General features: G+C 36.4%; 1 protein-coding gene across 1 annotated transcript in view; it reads right to left on the bottom strand.

Annotated features, from left to right (window-relative positions):
- Window positions 1–17,168, bottom strand: part of B4GALT6 (beta-1,4-galactosyltransferase 6) — an 88,465-nt gene extending 71,297 nt beyond the window's left edge. The window contains exon 1 of the mRNA XM_074202426.1: window positions 16,719–17,168. Coding sequence (XP_074058527.1) covers window positions 16,719–16,833 — 115 coding nt within the window. The 5' untranslated portion in view covers window positions 16,834–17,168. The remainder of the gene's footprint in view (window positions 1–16,718) is intronic.
- Window positions 17,169–17,926: the final 758 nt, after the last annotated feature.

Raw genomic sequence — 17,926 nt, 5'->3', positions numbered from 1 at the left:
AATATTTTACATAAAATGTTCTTCCTAAAATGCTATATAGGTACAATACCCAAGAAATCAAAATTGTAAGTCACCTAAGGAGTTTACTAGCAATAATAAATTATATCCTAGAAGTGCTATAAAATAAATATATATCACCAGAAAAAGAGGCAGGAAAAGGATGAAAGTATAATATATAATAGATGCATTGATACCTAGATATCAAGAGATGTAGAGGAAAACTCCTAATCTTCTTGGTGGGAGTATTTACTGAAGCATATGGACAAGGGTTGCAAAGGATGGATAGGTTGCAATTAGCATTTCCATATTTCAAGTTTCTAATCAAATGAAAAACTGTAGAGAAAGTATGGGAAATTCATGATAAAGTCAGAGGAGTTAGTAAGATGACCAGTCAATAAAGAACAAGAGAATATACAGATATAGAAAAAACAATTTCTTACAAATAGGAAAATTTTATAATCTTCTCTAGGTTATCAATGGAGAGGCCCTAATTGAAAATGAAGAGTATCAGTCTAATAAGTCTAAATTTTGAGGGAAAAAACCTTTAAAATCCAGGGACTACTGGCAATAAAATACTCAAATTTTTTCTCCTTTTCCTATCTTCCACAAAAAGCTACCTCTGAAAGCAATTCTGATAAAATGGCCATTGACCTGATATTAACCACTTTGAGAAAATAATTTTTAAATTCAATTCAAATGCTCATTAACTAATAAATGAGATAAGTAGCCTGAAATAGGGAGTAGAAGGCCTCCCTTGGGTGTCAGGTCAATTTGTGTTAACATGCTGGCTCTATTTTTTGGACAAAATACTTAATCTTTCTATGTCCCAGTAAACTCACAATTTTGAGGGAGAGAATAGGTTAAGATCTGCATTGCTAGGAGCTTCCTCTTTTACTAGTTTACAGTACTGAAAAAAATCATAGGTGTAGACTCCATCCCTACCCCGACACCTCACCCAAAAAAAATAACAGAGAGAGAGAGAGAGAGAGAGAGAGAGAGAGAGAGAGAGAGAGAGAATTTGTTTCCTCATCTGAAGATGAAAGGACTGGGACTAGACTATCTAAAGCTGCTTGCAGCTCCAAATCAATGGTCCTAAATGATGAGACTTGCTTGTTTAAATTCCCTACAGGAATTCAAGATGATGACTAATTGCCACACACAAATTGCCTACATCAAGTCTAAAACACAAACTTCTGAAATTAAATACCTTGTTCACTTGAATTTTCATAGGATCATTATAGAGATCATATTAAAATTTTACAAATAAATGAAAATGAAACTCAGAAAGATGAAGTGGCCTTCTGAAGATTACAGAATATTGAATTGCAAGGGACTTCCTAGATTAGACCATACAGAAATCTCTACAATATAAGTGACAAATGTCCATTGAGTATTTGACTGAAGACTTTCAAGGAAGGGGGAATTACACTAAGTCCTGAGGCAACTCATTCCACATTGATATTATTCTGATTATTAGAGTGTTTTTCCCTAAATCAAGCCTAAACTTGATTCTTTGCAACTTCCAACCACAACTTTTAAATTCCTCTCCCATGAAATACCTTTTCAAATACTTAAAAAACAGCTATCAAGTTCATGCTAAATCTTGTCCTTGCCAGGCAAGACATAATCACTTCTTTCAAAGGTGGGACTAATATATTACACAAGTAACAAATCATTATATCTGGACTCCTCTTATGATTCAAAGGTGCAGCTAGGTGGCACTGGAGTCAGAAAGACTCATCTTTCTGAATTCAAATCTGGTCTCAGAAATTTATTAAGATATATTACCCTGGGCAAGTCATTTAACTCTGTTTGCCTCAACTACACACCTGTAAAATGAGCTGAAGAAGGAAATGGCAAATCACTCCAGCATCTCTGCCAAGAAAACCACAAATAGAGCCACAAAGAGTCAGAGACAATTGAACAGCAATCTGACTCAAAATCTTTCCAGAATCAAAGTTCCTCCTTCATATCAGAAAAAAAACCTTTAATATATTTAGTACCTTCAAACCATAAAAAGAGAAGCCTGCCCTTGATTTCCTCACTTTGTGTCTTTCATAATACTATCCTCAAATGCCACATTTATATCACATTTTAAATTTAACAGACTTGCAACAATACTTCAAGACAGACACAGCTTATCATCCTATTTTATGAAGGAAAAAACTGAGGCACAGAGCAGTTAATGGACTTCCCAAGGCAGCAGTTAAAAAGCATCAAACTAAGTTTTTTTTTAAGTTCAAGATAAGGGTTGTTTTTAATTACAGAGAAATGAAAAAACAGATAATTGTTAAGAAATTACTAAAATTAAATCATCCAAACATAACAGAAAAACTGGATAATATCTTAAAATCAGATGATAAGGAAATTTGGAGTTCAAACTCAAAATCATGTTTTTTATGATACAAGATAACAGAATCAAAAACTGATGAGAAAATAAAATCTTGAAATCACTTGTGATGTTTCATGAAAGTTCCCAATATTATAATTTTTAGAATGCATGGAGAGGTGGTGAATGAATAAAAATCTGATACATTATGTCCTAAGAAAGCAATATAAAATCAATTAGCTAAGTTAAAATAATTTCTTGTTAATTTGGCATTCTTCTTTAAATTATTATCCTTGGAGATCTAATCCCCAAAGGCCAAAAACCATTAGAAAACAAAGTGTTGTTTGATTAAGGCAGATTTCTCATTAAGAAAGCATCAAATAGGGGTGGCTAGGTGGCATAGTGGATAAAGTACCAGCCCTGGAGTCAGGAGTACCTGAGTTCAAATCCTGCCTCAGACACTTAATAATTACCTAGCTGTGTGGACTTGGGCAAGCCACTTAACCCCGTTTGCCTTGCAAAAAACTAAAAAAAAAAAAAGCATCAAATAAATAAAGAACAAAAATATCTAGGGAAAACAATTTATTGTTCAAAAAGTGTTTTCACCAACTATAATTATACCTTAAAATCACAAATCTTGGTTGACCCACCCTTGAGTAAGTGGACATTATAATTAACAGGTTCCAGGGTAAGAGAGATAGGATGGAAAAGTGAATACCTGAAATTCTTATAAAGCCATGAGATAACTAGAGTCATAAAATAGATCAAACAAATAATGCTTATATATTAAAGCACTCAGCTGAGACCTTGGGACACATACAAACAGGAAACATTTCCTACCTTCAAGGAGTTGGGGGGAGGGGGGAGACAGAATGTATTTATATAATGTATATGAAATATATATATATATACAATGTATATACTATATATACAATGTATATACAATATATATATACAATGTAATTGGGAGAAAAACTAGCTTCTAAGATGGATCAGAAAAGGTTTCAGGTAAAAAAATAGGTGCTTGAGCTGAATTTATAAGGAAATAAGATTCTAACAGGAAAAAAAGGGATATATATATATATATATATACATATATATATATATATATATATATATGACAATGGAAAGAGCCTGAATAAAGGACAAAAAAACAAATTAATTGCCTTCAAATTTTTTTAAATTCCCAATCATTATGAAAAGTTATATTCATGGTCATTAAAATGATCAAATATAATAAAGCATAGAATTTCATATTTCATCAGAGAAGACTTAAGCAGATCTTTCTTTAAATTTTCATTTCCACAGAAAATTAATTTCAAAGAAATAGTAAATATTCTTCCTCTTTGCCCTTTATAAGAAGACTGCAAAGTCCTTTGCTACTCCAAACTCTCCATCTCCCAGGGGTTTTTTAAATTACTTCATAATCTGGCCCCTCCCTACATTTCTAGTCTTCTTATACGTTACTTCCCTCCACATATTGTACAATCCAGTGACTCAGACTTCCTTGTTAGTCTTCAAACATCACTCTCCATCTCCTCAGCTCTGTTTCCTCACTGACACCTTATCCCCTTGCTTGGGATGCTCTCCCTCCTCAACTTTGGCTCCTAGCTTCCTTGCCTTCCTTGAAGCTTTCCTTTGCATTCTGTGGCCTCCCCACCAAAGATAGCTAGTTTCACAGTGAACAGAGCACTGAGTGTGTAGTCAGGAAGATCTGAGTTCAAAATTGGTCTCAGATACTTTCTGCTGGGTGACCCTGGAAATCCTGCAGAGTAGATGATTTTACAATTTCTCTCTTAATAGTAGTTCTACACAGTGGATGTTATTTCTACACAATAGAAATCTGACATTTCTACCACTAGAGTAGAAAGAAAGCTGGACTTGAAGCCAGCAAGACCTGAATTCAAGTCTCTGACATTACTGTCTATGTGACTGTATGGGGCAACTAGGTGGTAAAGTAGAAAGGGCACCAGCCCTGGAGTCAGGAAGACCTGAGTTCAATTTTGACCTCAGACATTTGACCCTTACTAGTGTGTGACCTTGAGCAAGTCACTTAACCCTGACTGCCTCACATCCAGAATCATCCTGATTCATATCTGGCCATTGGACCCACATGACTCCAGAGGAGAAAGTGAGGTTAATGATTTAGCACAGCACCCCCTCACTCAAATCCAATCCATGTGCTTGTAATGACAACTCCCTGATGTCATGGCATTCTTTGAGAATAAAGGACAAACAATAACAATGTGGTCCTTAGCAAGTAACTTAACCTCTCAATGCTGTAGGTAATTCTCTAGGAAAAGTGGCAGAGAATTAGTCTGCACTGATAAAAGGAAATTCCTCCTATTAAAAATATAGAGGTTCCAATCCCTAGCCCTATATTTATCTAACTCCCTAGTCAATATTAGATACCTTTAAAAAAATTAAATCTTTGTCCCCTCCAATGCAGCTTAGTGATGTCCTCAGGAAAGGGTATTTGGAGAAATTCAAGATGGGAGTCACTGTGAGGTTCTCTGAGTTATTTTATAATGACCATCAATGAAAACTGTCCAAGATGAAAAGAATCTTTCTCTGAACAACTACAATACCAATTCAGTTTAATTTAAACAGAGTATTTTACCAAAGAGTTGATATGTATGAAACTACTGCTCTAATATATATGAAAATTTATATTCTATACTATTTAGCTAAAATAAACTACCAGAAAACCAAGAGCAAGAATTATCTATAAGGGGGTTAAACAAGAAATCTTCCTAACAAGATCATAGATTTATGCAAGGTTTTCTATTATTATTATTATTATTATTATTATTATTATTATTATTATTATTATTATTATTGTTGTTGTTGTTGTTGTTGTTGTTATTATTATTATTATAAAAATGCTAACTATAAGTGTTCATATTTTAAAACTTTTGGGTATTTTCTTTCTCATGCTTTTTTTCCCTTTAGTTATGATTCTTCTTTCACAACATGACTAATATTGGAATATATTTAACATGATTATACATGTATAAACTATATATCAGATTGGGAAGGGGAGGGAAAGGTGTTAGAAAAATGTGGAACTTAAAAGCTTGTGAAAAGAAGGCTGACAAAACTATCTTTTATTTTTAGTTTTTGCAAGGCACTGGGGTTAAGTGGCTTGCCCAAGGCCACAGAGCTAGGTAATTATTAAGTGTCTGAGGCTGGATTTGAACTCAGGTACCCCTGACTCCAGGGCCAGTGCTTGATCCACTGTGCCACCTAGACACCCCAAAAAAACTATCTTTTAATGTAATTGGAAAAAATAAAATAATATAAAAAAGAAATGCAATTATAGCAATAAAACAAGAAACTAAAAGATAAAAACAGGCAATGAGGACACAAAAATGCACTCTTTGTAAATGACATGATAGCATACTTAGAAAACTCTAGAAAATCAACCCAAAACTAGTAAATAATTAGCAATTTTATCAAAGTCGTAGGTTATAAAATAAAGCCACATGAAATATCAGAATTTCTATATATTACCATCAGTAGTAAGAGAAAGGGAAATTCCATTTAAAACAACTACATACTTAGAAGTCTACCTGTCAAGTTACACAAATAGAAACACAATTACAAAACAATTTCATATATAAAGGAAAATCTAAACAAATGGGACATATTAATTACTCCCAGATAGGCTGAGCCAATATAAACGAAAAATGAAAACTCGATCTAAATTAATTTATTTATTCAGTATAAATCCAAACTACCAAGTGTAAGGGACTGTTGTGTGGGGGAGTACTGTAAACCTTCATCACCTGGTGTCCTTGAGGACTGGAGCACTATTTTACTGGTTGATTGGACAGTGCTACAGGAGTGGGAGTGGACCAGGGACTAGGGAGGATATTTAAGCAGTTGTATTTGGTTTAATAAACAGAGATCTTGGAGAGTTTGGAGAACTGGAGACCTTTAAGGACAACTGGAGACCTTTAAGGACAACTGAAGACCTTTAAGGAAAACTTGTCATCCTTGTCATCCTTGTCTCCTGCCCCTTCAATGTTTGCCTGGCCAGTAGGAACCTAACACTTCCTGAGCAGCTAATCTAACAGGAACATAACAACCAAATAATATTTTATAAAGCTAGAAAAAAATAACAAAATTTATCTAAATGAAAAAAAATCAAGAATATCACAAGAAACAAAGAAAAAAAGTAAAGAAAGGCACACTAGCAGTACCAGATTTCAAACTATACTACAAAGCAGTAATTTTCAAAAAAGTCTTGGTACTAGATAAGAGATTAAATGTAATAAACCCAAAGATCTCAACTCTGTGGGCAAGAACTCATTCTTTGACAAAAATGCCTAGAAAACTAGAAAGCAGTCTGGCAGAAACTTAGGTAAGACCAATAATTTTCACCATATCCTAAGATAAAGGTCTCATTTCTCAATTACATAGGGAAATGAAATTTATAAAAATAATAGCTATTCCCTTGTGGGTAATAGTCAAAAAATATGAACAGACAATTTTCAAAGGAGGAAATCAAACCCATCAAGTTGCATGAAAAAGTGCTCTACAGAAATACAAATTAAAACAACTTTGAGGTACCATTTCATACCTATCAGATTAGATAGCATGACAGAAAAGAAAAATGACTAATGCACTGTTGATAAGTTATGAACTAGTTCAATCATTCTGTAGAACAATTTGGAACCATGTCCAAAGAGTTATAAAATTGTGCACTCTTTTGTCCAGCAATACCAGTATTAGAACTGTACCCCAACAAGATCAAAGAAAAAAGAAAAGAATCTATATGTATAAAAAATATTTATAGTTGTTTTTGGTAGTGGCAAAGAATTGGAAACTGAAGGGATGCTCATAAAATGGGGAATAGGTGAACAAATTATAGTATATCATTGTAATAGAATGCTATTTTGCTATAAGAAATGATGAGAAGGATAGTTTCAGAGAAACCTAGGAAAAATATGAACTCATGCAAATGAATTGAACAGAACCAAGAGAAAAATCTATACTGTAAAATAAATATTATAATAATAATCAATTGTGTAAGACTTAGCTACATTGATAAATTAAATGATCCATAAGAATTTCGAAAAGACTGGGGGGGGGGAACTATCCCCTCCAGAGAGAGAACAGATGAACTATAAGTGCAAAATGAAGCATATTTTTTCACTTTATTTTCTTGGGGTTTTTTTTTAGCAATATGGCTAATATGGAGATGTGTTTTATTTGATTTCATATGCACAGTGGGTATCATACTGCTTCCTTCTCAATGGAAAGAGGAGGGGCTGGAGAGTAAGAAAATCTGAAAATGAAAATTTTAAAATGAATGAATGATAAATACAGTAAATAATTTTTAAAAATTATAACACAATGTAGAACACCAGTGGACTTGAAAGTAATCGAATGCCAAAGGTTAAAAGCAACTCTGTTTTTCAAATTGGATTAAGAAAGTCAGGAGATAAGGGAATCTGGAAAGGTCTAGGTGGGGGTGGTTAATAACAAGATTAAATTCGAAACAGTTAAGAAACTCACAATAAAATTTCCAACTTTAAAAAAAACCCTGAATAAATATACAAATAAGATGCTAAAAAATCTTTGAATATGAATGACTTCAGAGGTCAAAAGGTGAAAAGAGAAAGGCACTGAATCCATTTATTCATGAATTTTACCTTAAACATATTGAGAAAAATGCAAATTTAAAGTTTAGAACATGAAATACAACACTAATAAACTGAAAAAAAGTTTTGCTTTTCTTTTCCTTATTAAAGAATTCTATTTGAATTTCAGCATACTATTAATAGCACATCTTTGTCACATGTAAAGGGGAAAAGCAAAACAAAGGGAACTTTTTTTAAAAAATTAACCCTTCAGATTTTAATCAGTAAATAAACCATTTTAAAATATTTTACTTTTACTTTCCTGATTTATATAAACATACATTTCTCTGCCTTTATCTCTCTCTAAAAACTGAATATTTATAGCTCTGAATTTGTAGAATCAAATACAAATTCCATTTTAAGTACTAGTTCTCTACAAACTTACACCTTACCACCTTTTCAGTCTTCTCACACATTACTCCACTCTTCTAACTATAGTCTATGATCTATGCCAGACTTGTGCCAGGCACAAACTAAGTTTTTACTAAATGTTTACAATTGACTGATCACTAAAAAAAATGCCTATGGGTAACAATAATGAACTGAGCCCTTGTCTAGAGTAGATACACTCAAGGAACTTAAGACTGTTTCATCTCTCCTTCCACCCCATCCCCCCACCCCCAGAAGGAACCTGGGAAGAGATGAGGCCTTTGTCAAAAACAGCATGCTGGGGCCCCAATAAATTAAGTGTTAAATCAAATTGATGACTACTACTACTACTACTACTACTACTACTACTACTACTGGAAATAAAGAAAAGTCTCTTCCAGGTCTCTTATGATTAGATAATGATCACTAAGATCAAAGATCTCTTCAGAAAAAGAAAGGGAAATACTTTGAATTTTATTACCTCTTATAGCTACTTGAATGACTACATCAATAGAAGTCCAAGAGAAGAGATGACAATACCTTTGGCATTAGCAATTTTTTTCTCTAACCTCTAACACTCTTAGGGTGAAAAGGATACTGATTCTAGTGACCTCAAATATCCTGAACCTCTAAAACATTCAAGCCTATTCCTTTTCAGGAAAGAAAAGGGGAGATGTCTATTGCTCTCAGTGGAACTATGAAGTGGTGCAGCCAGTCAAGAAAGCCAATTGGAAATGTATCCAAACAGTTGCACATACTCTTTGACCCAGCTATACTACTACTCAAAGGCACATACCCCACCCCCACCCAAAAAATAAAAGGAAAAGGTCTTATACATACAAAAAAAAATTTTGTGCTTTTTTTGTGGTAGCAAATATTGAGAAACTTATGGGTCTGCCCATCAATTGGGGAATATCTGAACAAAAAAAAATAAGGCATGTAAATGTAGCAGAATATTAATGGATGAAAAAATGATGAAGAGGACAATTTCATAGAAAACTGCAAATACTTGCATGAACTGATGCAGAGTGAAATGAGTAGAAAAATTTATACAATAACATTGTAGAATCAAACAACTATGACTTAAGAATTCTAATTAACCATGATTCCAGAGGACTAATAATGAAAAATGATAATCATCTCTTTTTTTTTTTTTAGGTTTTTGCAAGGCAAATGGGGTTAAGTGGCTTGCCCAAAGCCACATAGCTAGGTAATTATTAAGTGTCTGAGACCAGGTACTCCTGACTCCAGGGCTGGTGCTTTATCCACCATGCCACCTAGTGGCCCTGATAATCATCTCTTAACAGAGAGCTAATTAAATATGCAGAAAGGGGATACATTTTTGGACATAGCCAATATAGGCATTTATTTTGCTTAACTACACATATTTATTACAAGGGTATAATTTTTCTTTTTTTTTTTTGGTCATTTTTCTTTGCAAGGCAATAAGGTTAAGTGACTTGCCCAAGGTCACTCAGCTAGATAATTATTAAGTGTCTGAGGTCAGATTTGAATTCAGGTCTTCCTGACTCCAGGACCAGTGCTCTATCCATTACACCACCTATCTGCCCCATTTTTCTTTTTTCAAACAGTTGGAGAAAGAGGTTGGGAGAAAAATAAATTCTTGTTAAGTGAAAGATTAAGTTTAATTTTTTAAAAATATTTTTAAATGGCTATCTTCCCCAAAATTTTAGGTATTTAGAAATTTAAGGATCTAATTGAATTTCTTTATTTTATAGACTAGGAAACTGAAGCCCAAAAATAAAAGGTAATTTAGACAAAGTTATTCAGTTAGATAATGGTAGAGTCAGGATTAGGACCCAAGTCTTCTGTCTATTTAAGTCTGAAGTGACTATATATATTCTCTAAACTACACATTACTTAGATACAGAAGGGCCCAGTTAATTTGCCAGTAGACAAGTTCCTGTATCCAGGAAAGAACCAAAACCAAATAATTGATCCCTAGTTAGAATAACATTCATAACACCAACATTTCTCTCATTATTTTTATTTATTTTTGTAATGTTTAGATCTATAAGTTTTTTTATTTTTTATCTTATTTGTCCACACAGCAAAAAATTATAGCTGTTGTTTCTGGCACAACATGATATATACAGGATGATATGGAAATTAGTTCAAACTAGACAAAGGAATTGCTTAGGGATTCCTAAGTGAATTTTGAGGATCTGTGATTTGAGATTGATTTTAAAAAATTACATATTTTTCACTAACCTTTAAAAGAAGTTCAGCAGTTTTTTTTTCAATTATGAATTGGCACAACATTATTCTGAGAAAGACTCCATAGGCTTCATCATCTGGGATCTGTCTGTCTAAGTCTGTCACAGGCACTCATACAGATATACAGACAGAGAAATTCCTGCTTGATCTAAGATCTTGATCTAAGAAGATCAGGATCTGAGAGGAAGCATCTGCAATAATGCCAGCATTAGTAGTAGAAGTTTTAAGTTGCAACTACTGATATTTAAATCAACCATAGCCATGACAGCTCTCAAAAAAGACTATAGCAATGTCCAGTTTTTCAAATGTGGTTGTAGTCTCTTCATATTACCCTGCAAACTACCTTCTTATAGTACTTAAGTTTATGAATAAGTAAATACCAACATTTGTTCATCTGAATTGATAACTCGGGGAAAATATTTTACAAATTACTTATATAGAATATCTGAGTTGTAAGTGTGAAAGCATACTGAGGTCCTTTTCCTACCCTCTTTAGGCTACATATAAAAAAATACTATTAGGATTTTAAACCTCAGTTCTTTCCATACTTATCAGAATAGAGAAAACCTTAGTCAGTCCATAAAAATTCATTAAGTAACTACTATGCTGCAGGTACTGTGCTATGATTTGGGGATGTAGAGAAAGACAAAATATAGTCCTTGCTCTCAGGAAGCTCACAGTCTAGTATTGGAGACAAGCAAACAACTCTTAACAAACTATATTTTATATACACACACACACACACACACACACACACACACACAGGAAATTGAAATAATCAACAGAAGGAAAGCACTAGAATTAAAGAAGGATGGGGGAAAAGCTTTCTGTATAAAGTAGGATTTAGCAAAGTGCTGAAGGAGTTACAATAAGGAGAGAAAACATTTCAGGTATGGAAGTCAGTCACAGAAAACACCTGGAGCCTAAAGATGAAGTACCTTGTTCTTGGAACATCAAGGAGTATCACCATTGGGAAATAGTCTAAGAAGACTGGAGATTGTGTTGTTAAAGGGCTTTTAAGGCCAAACAGAGAATTTGTTTCCTTGAGGAAAATGCCTTCAATGCCTTATCTTTTGCCTCTTTTAGGATTCCAAGCATTCAGCACTATGTCAGCTACACAATGGTGGGCACTTAATATATGTTTAACAATTGACTGATTTTTATGTTTTCTCTTGGAAGTGAAAGGAAGTCATTGGAATTTGAGAAGGAAGGTGATATGTACGCTTCTGATATTTAAGAAAATCACTTTGGCAGCTGTATAGAGGATGGAATGGAAGAGAAACATACTAGATAGAGGCAACTCTATCAGCAGACTATTTGAATGCTTCAGGTATGAAGTTTTGAAAACCTACACCAATGTGATGACAGTATCAGAGGTGAGAGAGAAGTATATATGAGATATTGACAGGTCTTTAACAACAGAATGGATAGGGAAATTTTGGGTTATGAAAGTTATTCTAACAAGGGATCAATTATTTGGTTTTGGTTCTATTCTGGATACAGGAACTCCAATCAGTTGTCTACTGGCAAGCTGTCTACTGGCAAGGATGATACATAGGGTTATGAGTTCCGGTGTCCTCTATAGTAATGGGGAAAACATTTCCAACAAGGGGGATGGGAGAATAGAAAAAGGGTGAAAGTGGAAAGAGTTTGGGGGGGAAAGAATTAGTTTGGGGCATATTGAGTTTAAGTTGTAAAATTGAAATCCTAATAGTGAGAGATGCAAGTCTGTGACCAAATGTGACTTACTTGGACAAACAGTAAGAGAGGTGGAGTATGTAGAGGTAGAGAGTGAGGCAGACCTGGGATTGATGTGCTTTGATTATACCTTTTTATTACAAGGGAGGAGTCTATGGGAAAGGGGAGAGTGGTCACTGAGAAATGACAGTGACATATAAAGTATCCATATAACATTTAGAAATGTTAAAAAAAAAAAAGACAAGAAGGGGTGGCTAGGTGGCGCAGTGGATAAAGCACTGCTCCTGGCGTCAGGAGTACCTGGGTTCAAATCCGGTCTCAGACACTTAATAATTACCTAGCTGTGTGGCCTTGGGCAAGCCACTTAACCCCATTTGCCTTGCAAAAAAAAAACCCTAAAAAAAAAGACAAGAATCTTATATGTGACTAGAAAGGCATTACAGAATTTAAGCAAGTCTTCATTTACCACCAGCTGCTATGTTTGGTTTCACTTCCATCATCATATTCACCATGGATTCACCCAGGATAAACCATCACCAGGAAATTCAACTTCATAGAGACTGCCTGAGCTTAGCTACTGACACCTCATCAATAACTTCAATTGTTTCTACCTCTCTGATTACAGGACAGAATCAAAAACTCCCTCAAAAATGGAGTCATCCTATTGTCACTGGCAGTTCTGCTTGATTTCAAATCCATTATCATCTTCATCTCACCCCCATGCCTCTTACCCTCTGGTATCCTCTCCCCATCTTTAAGTTCCTTTTGTGTACCAGCTTTTCCCATTAGATTTAAATTCCTTGAGTTTCTCCTTGAGAACTTTCTTTTCCTTATTTGTGTCTTCAGCACTTAGGACAGAGACTAGCACATGGAAAATGTTTAATAAGCACTTTAATAAAAAAAAATAAACTAACAAATGTTTACTGTATAATCCTGAAAAAGATTTGTCCCCATAAAAACACTTTGTCATCTCTCTTACTTAGAAAGCCAAAAAACAAAGTTCTTTAAAGTAGTTTAATTCATATTAAGTACATTTTGATACTCTCTCCTCATAACAATAATAAACATCCATCATGTACGAAATCTATAGGGTCATTAACAGAGAGGCAGTGTTTCAATTTAAGGCAGCTAGTGGCACAAAGGACAGAACACAACCTGAAGTACAGAAAACCTGAATGCAAATTTGACTACAGGTGCTTACTACCTGTGTAGACCTGGACAAGTCAGTTAAGCAAAATTAGCTTCAGTTCCTCATCTGCAAAATGAGGATAATAATAATAGCAACTACCTCCTGGGATTGTAAGGATCAACCCAGAACAGTACCTGGCACATAAGGGGCATATATAAATGTTACCTATTAGCTACTATTACTATGTTGTATGGTGAATAGAAAGATGGCCAGTAAGCCAGAAAGACTTGTGTTTAAGTCCTTTGAAACATACTAATTGTGCAACTTTCAGAGCTCTGGGCAATTCTCTGACCAAATTTATAGAAAAGGTTATGGAGATGCCATAATAAAAGAGCACCAAAATCACAGTCCAGTTCTCATCCCTATAGTATCATTCCTGGGTCACCAAATGAAGCAAGTAAATAGTAAGTTTCCTTTGGAACTTACGAGAGATGTTAGAAGTCATCATTAATTATACTATATTATGTATTACAAACAAGGCTTGTCAGGCCCTATAAGCAGAGTATCAGAAAGATCTTTTACTACTGCAAAGACAAATCACTTAACACAGGATTATAGTCTAAACAAAAACTGATATAAATAACAATGGTGCTAATTGCCATTAATGAACAGGAGGTTATTTTGAGTTCACAGTACTGCATCTTGCCAAATGACTCACAGAAACAAAATTATATCCATTCACAAGTTAGCATTTTTACTTTTCTTCCCTAGTTTTAAAGGATGTTAATGATACATAGAAAAACAGACCATTCTTTATTTTAATGGTCTCACTATACAAGAAGTCCAGTTCTAGACTTTAAACAAATATCACATTATAATAATAGTAAACCTAAATCATTTCAACTGGGCAGCTATAATTACTGCTGTTAAAAATTTTATGGAAGTGAATAAATGGTCTATTGTTCAGTTATATACACATAATATATGTTCAGATAAGGATGGTATATTAGTACACTTCCTAAGTCTTTCACTAACTGGTTTTCAGAACAATTAAATTTTGAGATCATATATCTAATATATTAATGTATTTGAAAAGTCCTTCAAAACTACCAATTCAATGGAAAAGGTATGTATAAATGGCCTCAGAATAAAGAACTGGGTTCAATCCACTATTTTTTTTTGTATGATATGTAAAGAATTCAAATTGCTTTTAATATGACTGATAAGTCAAGTAATTTTTCTCTGTGGTTTCAAAGAATTAAGTATCCTCAAGAAAAAGCATACCCTAGAAAGCTACAATCTTTAAAGAATCAGATCAAAGAGCATGGATTATTATAGATTTTGAGAAATTGACTTTTAAGATCCCAAAAATGAAAGCTCTTTAAGAAAGTAGAGCTTATTATGTATGGTTTCTGCCTTTAAAACTGGCTAATTAATCCTACTGAGCTTTCTTTACTACTAATGAAGTCAATGCCATGAGTATTTTCATTTGATGAAATACTCAGCTGAGCCTGGAGTCAAATGCAGTGAATAGAGCACTTAGGTCTGGCTAGAATTAGGAAGATCTAAGTTCAAATGTAACCTCAGATACTTCTTGGCTGTGTGGCCCTGAGCAAATTATTTTACTTCTCTCTACCTAAGTTTCCATAATGATTATAATTCCTCCCAAAGATACTGTGAGAATAAAATGAGATCTTTGTAAAGCACTTGACACATAGTAGGAGCTTAATAAATGTTTTGCTTCATTTTGGAGAAACAATTACAATACTCATGCTGTCAAAATTCTTTCTCAAGATATACTAGATTTCAGCTAAATTTAAAGTTTCTCAGACATCAGATTTTAACATTATTTCTATCCAGAAAATGTAAACATCAAAAGAAAAGGAAAAAATTTCTATTTTCAAGCATGCTAATACAGAAAATAATCTCTGTGACACTGTTTCCTCTCCCCTGCCCCCAACATCAGTTCAAGACACCTGGAATCAGGTAAACCTGAAGTTCAAATTTTGCCTCAGCTATACAACCCTGGGCAAGTCATTTAACCTCTCAGCCTCAGGTTCCTCAAATGAAAAACAGAGATAATAGCACTTACCTCCCAGGCTTGTTATAAGCATCTAATAAGATAACATGTTAAGGGACTTGGAAATTTTAAAATCACTACATAAATGCATGCTATGGTTTTTTTTAATTGCCTTCAGATACAAAACTAGAAACCTACAATTTTTAGGACTTGACAATGTGTAAATTTGGGAGTTTTCAAATGTAAATGTTCAATTTACATAGTCAATAGTTTTTAATACATATGATGGATAAAACAGAAAACATTTAAGTGAGAAATAAAAATCACCATTTGGAGAAATACAACAAAACTATTTAAAATACATTTTATAGATTTCCATAAACATTAAAATACTCCCAGGTCTTAGCCATAACATCAGAATGAAACAGACCTTCCCTTAAACAATATGGTAGACTGTCAACCAGCCAAGCTAGTGGAGGGAAAAAACCCTAGGGAAATGATCATTTAAAACCCTGAGTAGACCATTAGTTCTGTATATTAGATTCAATGGCAAAGAAGCCTAAGTCAAATCCAATATGTGACATGAATTTTGATACACCAGTGGTTTAAGAATATAACCTTCATTCTAATATTTAACATTATTCAGTTTCTGTAAACACTCAAACAGGAATGAATATTGAGAAGGGGAAATCTATCATTTGAAATGCAAGCATATTTACTATCTCCACAGGAAATACCTGTTAATTGGTCAAGACAGACTATGATACACACCGTAAAGTCCATAAAGTGAAGGAATACTGTCATTTGATTTCATTTTGGAAATGAAGTCAATGCATTCCTAAACTCTCAGCTCCCAAAAAAAACCCAATTACTTGCGATCGATTTTTCTTTTCAAATCTATCTTACTCCCCAGTTGTCTCTTAGAGGTCTTTTAAAATTACTAAGATTATGCACGGAGCATGGGGTAAATCTAGTCAATACAATATAACACTATGGTGAATACATTAAAAATGAACAGGGGCATTCACGGTGAAGTTATGATCTGGATCTAGTTGATCCAGAACCGAAATTTACTTGCTTGAAATGTTTTATTCAGCTTCAAATCAATAGGACTGTGGGAATATGCCATATTTCCAGTGGTTTCAAGTACATTACTTCCTACAGACCCTTACTCCAGTAATAACCAATTTATCTTCTCTGAATCTAGTAATTTCCTGGATTTTGCCAGGTGCGCGTGTGTGGAGATATAGAACTCCTGGTCTAAGGAGGGAATGCCTTCGTGCTTACCGATCCCCGGGGCCACATAGATGAAGTAAAGACAAGACGACGAGAGGGAGAAGAAGAAGATGAAGGCAAGTAAAGAGCGATTGGAGACCCGCAGCAACCACTTAAGCAGAGACATCTTCCTCCTAACTAGCCGAGCTGGATGCTCAAGGATGCCGGGCTTTAGGGCACTGTCCAGGCCTTGCAATCCCACGAACTGTTTAAACCACCCTGCCAACTGCAGAGGGGAAGTCGAAGCCGGGAGAGGGTGGAAGGAGAGACTGAAGAAAAAGTGGGAAGGTCGGGGGGAGCAGCAGACACAGAACGAATGGATGAACTTGGCAGGGGGAGAGGGGGAAGTTAGGGGCTAGGATGAGAGCTCAGGTGGATGCAGAAAGGAGGGTGACGGAAGGTGGAAAAGGTGAAAATGCTCTAAAGCACAGGAGAAGGGTGGAGGGTATTTCTATCAATCAGAGCGCAGGTGGGAAAGGCAGCAGCGCGAGGCCGGTGCGGGGTGAAGCCCAGGCTGGAGCCCCGGCTCAGCCCTCCCCGCAGAGAAGGGACCCCCAAATTGCAGGCGGGCGCCACCGTCTCAGCCGCTGCAGCCGCGCAGCCTCATCCCGGGATCCGGGACGGGCGTCCAGCTCCCGGAACGGGGATCTCCAGCCCGGACGGCGGCCCCCGCCCCGGGCTCTGCCCGCTTTCCGCAGCGGGCGCCTCTGCCGCAGCCGCAGCCCCTCCGTCTCTTATCGCCCAGACTAAAGCAGGAGCCCTGGCCGCCTCCGGCGGGCGCGATGCTCGGGGGCCGGGGGCGTCCCTGGGGGCCCGGGAGGTCTCGGCTGGCCCGGGCTGCGTCTCCTCATGCCTGGCGAGGCCCCGGCGCTCAGCGGCGGCGGCAGCGACGGAGCCCCGGCGGGGAAAGCCGGGCCGGCAGCGAGGCTGCGGGGGAAGCCCTCCCCGGGGCCGGCGCAGGAGCCGGGGGTCCCGCCGCCGCCGCCGCTTCCAGGTGCTGTCCCGGCCGCGGCAGGAGCATCCCCACGGCCCGGTGCCGGGGCGGGTCAGCGGGGCCCGGCGCCGCCCCCCGCGCGGCGCGCCGGCGAGTGGAGCGGAGGCGCGAGAGCCGCGGGGAGCCGGGGCTGCGGGGCGGGGGGCCGCGGGGCGGGGGGCCGCGGGGAGCCGGGGCTGCGGGGCGGGGGGCTGCGGGGCGGGGGGCTCCGGCTCGCAGCAGGGGG

This window comes from Macrotis lagotis, chromosome X (genome assembly GCF_037893015.1).
Source record: "Macrotis lagotis isolate mMagLag1 chromosome X, bilby.v1.9.chrom.fasta, whole genome shotgun sequence".
NCBI classification, from domain to species: domain Eukaryota; kingdom Metazoa; phylum Chordata; class Mammalia; order Peramelemorphia; family Peramelidae; genus Macrotis; species Macrotis lagotis.
Note: the sequence above shows the minus strand (reverse complement) of the source record. Positions and strands in the feature narration are given on the sequence as shown.